Here is an 8205-nt window from a genome sequence, read left to right on the forward strand (position 1 = left end):
CTCATTTTTCCCCCCTATTTAAAATGAACAATTTTTTTTTTATTTTTTTATTTTTTTAGTTTAAACCATTTTCTCTTGAATTTTACCATCATTGTAATCTCAAACAGCATATTACTTGCCAATTCGTCTTTCTTATATCATTTTGTTCAATAATTGATTTGTCCTTATCCTTTTTTATTTTATGTGGCGATCCACCTCACATTCCTGATAATTTTCCATGCCTTCAGATCACTGACTTGCTTGTCAATATTACTAAGCATGATTGCAAACCAAAGCATCAGGTGCTTACTGAACAAGAGAAACAAAGTTTATTAAAGAAGTACTCCCTGAATGAAACACAGGTTAGAATTCAAAGTCACAGAATGTTAGCACGCTCGATCCCACAGGCTCGTATATTTATATTTATGCACATGGGTAACGTGTATTTTCGCAGCATTTTGTTCTGTGCATGGTGTCTACGTGGAATCCTTGTTTTCGTGCACCGTATTGTGCTTCTTACATTTATCCTAGACTCCTAGTTCTATGTTGGTCGTGTGATAGAAGTTGAATCTTCTCAATGCTATGTTGAAATCTGTAACATACTTTGTAACTTTGATGCTGTGAAGTGATTACTGATCTTAACATTCAGCTTTTATCGTGACAAGATAAAGTCACAACATATGACATAACATCGTAACATTTGACATGTCTGTTTTTTCTCTAAGATATTTTTATGCTTTAAATATTAGGTGTCTGCACCCTCCAATGGCAGGCAAGTCATTGTCCAACATGTGCAGGACATGTGTCAGAAATGTCTCGTGTTGTGTCAAAATTTTTTTTTTTTTTTATCTTTGTAATGTTATACATGTCGTCGACACACCAAGAGATATAATATTGACACGTCATAGATGCATTGTTGACATGTTGGAATTAGCAAAAATAAATTTACTTTACAATAAAAAAAATAAATAAATTTAGTCATTGTGTCTGGGATGTGCATGTCAGTACCTTTTTGAAAAATTCCGATTCTGTCAGTGCTTCCTGTATTTAATGAAATGGCTTAAGACCCATTTTCCATCGCTCATGAGTCATGAGAACACATGACTCGTGATGCAAGACTGAGAGGGGGAACATGACTCACAGATTTGGAAATAGTATTGTTACAAATGATTTATCATTGTGTGTCTGCATTATGGTCAGGAGGAGAACGAACTCCTTGTTAGCATCAAGCCCTATATATTTTACCTTGTGTACGTTGAGGTTCCTGGGTTGAGACAGGTGGTTTACTTGTTTTTCGTTCAGGTTTTGTTTTGGGCTTTTTAATCTACAAAGAAAGTATTAGAGAATGGACGTAAACCATGAAAGATGGACTTCCATTGTTGGTTCTCAGATATATACCGGTTCATAAACTATGCTTATGGGGAAAGGGTACGATTGAACTTGGAAGAGGCTAACAATATCTGAATTTTGGAAAACAGATGTCTTCTCCATTTAGCTTTATATGCGCGCGCACACACACACACACACACACGTGTATGTATGTATGTATGTGTAAAGGTTAGACAGCAAACAGTAACTTCCGAACCAGTTACAATCAGCTTGTTTGTTATCTTTGAGGATCATTCGCCCATTTTGGATTGACATGAGTGTGTACATCAATAGTGTACGGAGTTTGCTTATCGAAAGTATGTTAATGAGCTGATTTCTGATTAAATCTCAATAATGACCTTTCTTTAGCTTCCGCGGATGCTGCAAAAAGATGCAATTGCTCGTTACTATGGCCTCGAGAAAGGGCAGGTCGTGAAGGTCATGTACAGTGGTGAACTTACTCAGTTGCATACCAGTTATCGCTGTGTTTGGTGATGCTTTAATGCCTTCTATTGTCAGACGTCATGGCTTTAGATCCCTAAAGACGGCCATATGTAAAATGTGTGGTGTTGTGAAGGCAATGCTTCTTAAATATAAGAAATGCTAATTGACAATTGTGTGTTTCATTAGAATTCTGGTTTTTGTTTTTATGAAACGACTCGATGGGACTTATGTAATGTAGCTAATGGGAGTTGTGCTTTTGTTTTCTTGTACTTGGTTGAATGTTGAGAGAGTTCTGTCGTAACATGATGAATTATTTAGATTTGCCTGAGGAGATCGAAATTTGCTACTAGTGTTTGAACCATTTGATCAACGAGGCAATAGAAGACTTGTGCCAATGAGAAAGTGCTTCGTTGCTGGCCATTGTTTTCCCATTGGCGGAGTTTCTGTTTTGGTGGTTTTGATTACAAAACTGAGCTGCTATGGCGAGATATTCAGTAAAATTTCTCTCTCATTGTCGAATTTTCTTATCTGCCTTATATTTTGAGGAGACTTGAGAAGGGGAAGCGGAGACAAGTTTATAATGATGTCTCAATATTCAGTTTTCTAAAAAAATGAAAAATAAAGATGTTAACCAAAATGCTAACTCTTTTTGTTACTTCGAAATTAGTTACTTCAGCTTCATTCACTTTTGATATTTCTTTTTAGTCCATTCATATTCATAATTGCTTTGATTAAAGCATATTCTCAAGAAATTTCTTTTGAACTTTCTTCCTCTTTGGAAGGCTTCCATTGAGCTGTGACCTCCGCCTTCCACTTAAGCCGCATTATGTTTACAAATAGGTTTATTGCGATACATGTTGTGCTCGATTCGTTATTGAGCTTATTGAGTTCATCGTTAGTATAATTGTACTCACATTGTTTCTTACTTTTTCGTGTTATCCAAAAAAAATGTTACTCGTATTCAATTTGTTGTCTTCACAATCATAAATTGATGACTTGACTATCAACATGTATAACCTTGGTTTCTGCCATGAAATAAGTGATCTTGGTGAAATAGAAGACTACCACATCAGCATTAATTGTGTGATTAGTGGGTTAGATATGACCTTTTCAAAAATAGAGTCGAAGAAATAAAGTCATTTTTGAAAATATACCACTAACTCGTATTAGTTTTATTAGAGGAATGGAAGTTACTAATACTTTAGGTACTCTCTAAGTATTATGGAAGTTATTGATACGTTAGCTCCTCTTTAAATATTCTTTCCGTCAGGTTATTCGATTATTATCGAACGAAATATGTATGAATTTATGTAAACCAGAGATGCTCCGCCTCCGTTGCTGGTGATCCATTCACTGACATCCGACGCCTCCGTATAACGCTCTAAAACCGCCAGGTCACCCCTACACCCTACCCAATGCGACAGAGTTTATAGGATCATTATGCAGCATTTCGGCTTTGTAATTTCGGAACCAATTCAAAAAAAATAAGTTCTGTTGTTTAGGCCACTTTTAAATTTTTAATATCAATTTCTCAGTTTTTCAATATTTTTTGCTTAAATAATCCGGCGTTATTTATTGGATCAGTATTTATCCAATCCATTTTATTCGGAAGTTCCCTTTTCAAATTCTCTTTATTTTCACTATGTAATTTCTTGTTTGATTAATAATTTTCAGGAATGAAAGATACGCGCATAAGCAAGTTCAATTTTCACTTTCCTCTCCGTGTTTTGACTTGAAATCTGAGTGAAATTGTGGGTGAAGCCAATACTCGAAAGAACCATGCTACACAAATATAATTGTTGACATGTGAGATGATCGAACACTCACCCTTCGGGACATTATTTTATTCACGTGAGGTCCACGCTTCATGTGAGGGTCGATCGCCAATTTGGTTACCAAAATTCGGGCACTTTGGCATTTTCCTACTCGAAAGGCAATAGCAAGACTAACTTATTTGAAATGGTAAAAAATTAGGTTTGATTATCAAATGCCACTTCAATATGGTCCAATCTCGTCTAATTTGGGCTACGTGATGTGACTGAAATGGTGCTCTGTATAATTTGATTGCTGAATCAGAAAACAACATTTTCATGTATTTGTAGATAGTTTTGCTTGACTAGATGTCTTCATGTATTCTGAATGTTAATCGTGGCTCAACCATGTAGGCTTTATCTCTGAGATTAGTAATGGAAAGAACTGGAGAAGAAAGCAAAACCAATCCTCGACACATCGAGAAGCTACCACGACTTGCCTCCTATACTCTCTGTTTCTTACTAATAACTTAGGGTACTGCTATTTTCATCCACGCTTTTTATATATACATCCACTTTTAAAAACAAATTTTTATTATAGTTTAAATCCTATGTAAATTTACTTAAATAGACATAAATAGAATTAATAAAAATACATAACTCTAAATTGATCCACTAATTTTTATTTTCATTAGATTATCCTAAATCTTTTTTTATTCATTTAGAAATTGTGTTTAACTAGAATCCTTTATTATCCATTAAAAGAACATCATCTAAGCTCGTAAGAAGTCATGCTAAACCACCTAGCAGGATGGTGGCCCGTCCCATTAAATCAATCAAGAACTATGTTACTAGTCTATACGCAAATCCTTGACCCATCATTTTCCGGAAAAAAAAATTCTAGCTAATGACATTTTTGTCAGCAATATCTGAAAATACTGCAACAATATAGAGCAAATCAATAATAGGAAGAGGGAACTACACAGAAGTTTTAAATTCATCAGTGGCACACTTCAGTAAGAAATGGAAAGGAAACAATAGCAAAATCAGTACAAAAGCATACTTGAAGGAAAATATATTCAAACTAACAATATTATTTTAACGATTTTCAGCTATATTAAGGGGGGAAAAAAGATATTACGATTGAGTTTTAATTAGCCCTTTCTAACTTCCCCATTCCCTTCACAGGAATCAAAGACCTATACAAAACCTTGAGGTTAATTTTATTCAACTAATGGAAGGAAAATGAAAAAGAAATATAAAAGCTCAGATGAGTTAGCCTTCGATTTCAACTTATAATTTCTGAATAGTAAAATATGTGTCAAATGTACACAGCTTATAATTTTGGAAAATTGCATTGCTACCACAAGATTTTAAACAATTGAACCTGAAAGATGAAAACCTAATGCAATGACATACCACAGATCAATCCCAAAAGTGGGAAAAAGAAGATGAAATTCTTGAGTTGAATACACAGCAGAGCATTAGATTCAAACGAATGGCTGAGGTTAAAGGTGGCATACCTTTGGCTGTGGTGGGAATGATGACGACAATTCGTCCCTGATAAATAATGGTTTGCCTTTGATGAATTGAGTTTTATGAATAAGAATGATAAAATTTCTAATAAACGTTGTTAACATGGTTAGCTGAATAATATATGTTAATTTAATATTCAATGAGTTCAACTTTGTTATTATTTCATTCATTTGGTTTAAAAGAGTTTATGGTTTTAGGGTTTGTGTGAATTCTATAGTGTTAGGGATGTATTTATAATGAGATGAATGTATAAAATTCACACGGATATATAGTATTTAAATTAATGAATTTAATAAGGGCAAGATTGGAATATAACGTGGATACAAATAGAATTTTTTTTTTTTAAATTTGAAATTCTATTAGAAATGAACTTAGAGTGAGATGTACATATAAAAAATGTTGATAAAAATAGCGATTGTTGAAGTGGTTGTTCAAAATCAGCCATTCGTGGAATAAACGAAAAAGGGCTGCCATAGGTTTTAACTTAAACCATGCGACCGCATAAGCATAATGCCCATGCGGTTGCATGGGTGCTTACCGAAACTTGGAGGCCCTTGTGCGGTTGAACCATGCGATCGCATGGCTTTATACCATGCTGTCGCATGGTATAAACTAGGTGATCGTTGGTGGCAGTTTCTGAACGTTGGAAATTCGAATTTGGAGGACTTTCATGCATTATTTGGCACCATTTCGTGTATATAGATGAGATCTATATATAGTGGAGCAATGTTCAAGCCAAAATAAGTAAGAAAACACTTGAAATTCATTCCAATTCAACAATCAAAAAAACAAATTCTTGTTCTTATTTAATATTCATTTTCTTATCGTGTTTTTCAAAGTTTTAGTGGAAAATTTCTTGTGCTTTTTTATTTTCCACAACAAAGCTTGTTATAATCCTTCAAATCATTTGCCAAAATACCTTTGAGCATCTCAAAAATATAGGAGAAGGGGTAAATAACGTTTGATGACAGCGACCCGCATTTAAGTCTTCGAAATTGTTCTTGACAATTTTTCTGATTTTGTTCATCTTGTTGCCATATTTTTTGTGATTTTCCTTTTGTCTATTCTTCATCACTTTCATATTTTCAACAATCTCAAACGTTATTTCCTGTGATGGAGAGCGAAACTACAATAGCAACCATAAAACTCATGAACCAAGATTTGGTGCGGTTGGATCGGTTCGATGGCACTAACTTCACGCGGTGGCAAGACAAGTTAAAATTTCTCCCTACTGCATTGAAGATCTTCTATATTCTGGATCCAAATTTGGCATCGTTACCGGAACCCACTAATGGAGAGACCGAAGCAATCAAGGCTGAAAGGTAGAAACACCAAGAAGATGAATTAATGCTGTGGTCATATACTCAACGCGCTGTCGGATCGTTTGTACGATTTATATACCAACACAACATCGGCAAATGAGATTTGGAATGCTTTAGAAAGTAAATGCAAAGTAGAAGAGGAAAGTGCTAAGAAATTTCTAATTTCGAAATATTTTGACTTTAAATTTCTTGATAATATTCCGTTGCTACCCCAAGTACATGAACTTCAAGTAATTGTCAACAAATTAAAAGCGGTAAAACTTGAAATTTCAGAGACCTTTCATGTGGTGGCTCTTGTTGCGTGTTGTCACACCTGTCCTATCCACATGGGCCAGTGGGCCACTCATCCTGACCCACGTGGCATTCCTGCCGAGGTGGCCCACATTTTCGAGGTGGGTTACATCCGAACTGCTTCTAACCGAGGCTCCATGGCTCGAGGCGTGGAAGCTCTTGGTTGTAGCTGAGGTCCTCGAATGGACGAAGCCCCGGAGTTGATGCGTGAGCCTCAACCACAAGGAAACATCCTCCATGGTCACTTCTCCCAAGAGATCGCCTGCACAGATCTTATTCGAATAATTGATGGAATGTCTGTCATAAGCATAAAGGTCAAGTCTTGTCACTAGTGTGGAGGCCCTGCACAAGCAATAAATGCGCCGTAAGCTAGCAAGTCAAATCTCATGCCTAAGAACAGACGTTTAAACTAAGGAGATGAGGCCACGTGCCACTTCATCCAAGGGCCCCCATTCCATATGTATCACTAAGGACTCAGAGCTACTCGTTGTAGTGCCTATCGAACATCTCCTACTGCCCTCTACCGAGGCCCCTAACGTCATGTGGGTCGGTGGAATTCCCACCTGGATGCAACCAATTATAGCATATCTGAAAGATCAGGTGCTACCCACCGACAAAAATGAGGCTTACAAGCTGAGAAGGAGGTCAGCCCATTTCCTCTTCATTGATGACATTCTCTACAAGAGAAGTTTCTCCTCCCCACTCTTACGATGTGTCGGAGGAGAAGAGGCTACATACATACTAAGAGAAGTCCACGAGGGAGTGTGCGGCAACCACTCTGGAGGCCTATCTCTGGCACAAAAAATACTGAGACAGGGATACTACTGGCCTACCCTAAAACGGGATGCCCTCGAATTTGTGCGAAAATGTGACAAGTGCCAACGATTCTCTCCCGTTCAAAGACGACCATCACAAGATTTGACTGCAGTCTCCAGCCCCTGGCCTTTCTCAAAGTGGGGTGTGGACCTCATAGGCCCTCTACCAAAGGGTAGAGAAGGTGCAAGTTTTGCAATAGTGGCCATTGATTACTTCACGAAGTGGGTCGAAGCTGAACCACTAGCAAAAATCATAGAAGCAAACACCTCCAAGTTCCTATGGAAGAATATCATTTGTCGGTTCGAAATTCCCTACTCGATCATCTCAGATAATGGCAGGCAATTCGATAACAAGAAGGTTAGAGAACTGTGTGAAGATCTTGGCATAAAGAAGCACTTCTCTACACCTCACCACCCACAAGCCAATGGCCAGGTGGAAGCCGTAAACAAGACAATCAAGCACGTCCTGAAAAGGAAACTTGATGTGTCCAAGGGGGCTTGGGTTGATGAGCTGCCCCAAGCACTTTGGGCAGTCCTAACCACCACCAGAACACCAATCGGGGAGACCCCTTTCCTCATGACTTTTGGGACTGAGGCGATGAGCCCCGTGGAGGTCGGACTCCCATCTCCACGGCGTCTGCACTTTAGTGAAGTGACCAACGACGAGCTCCGGAGGCTAGACCTCGATTTCATTGAGGA

General features: G+C 37.4%; 1 protein-coding gene across 1 annotated transcript in view; it reads left to right on the plus strand.

Moving 5' to 3' along the window:
* The window catches only part of LOC111391163 (DNA-directed RNA polymerase V subunit 5A), a 4508-nt gene extending 2326 nt beyond the window's left edge, over positions 1–2182 (plus strand). The window contains exons 2-3 of the mRNA XM_023016309.1: positions 60–341; positions 1717–2182. Coding sequence (XP_022872077.1) covers positions 60–341; positions 1717–1842 — 408 coding nt within the window. The 3' untranslated portion in view covers positions 1843–2182. The remainder of the gene's footprint in view (positions 1–59; positions 342–1716) is intronic.
* The last annotated feature ends 6023 nt before the right edge of the window (positions 2183–8205 follow it).

This window comes from Olea europaea, unplaced genomic scaffold (genome assembly GCF_002742605.1).
Source record: "Olea europaea var. sylvestris unplaced genomic scaffold, O_europaea_v1 scaffold760, whole genome shotgun sequence".
Classification (NCBI taxonomy): Eukaryota; Viridiplantae; Streptophyta; class Magnoliopsida; order Lamiales; family Oleaceae; genus Olea; species Olea europaea.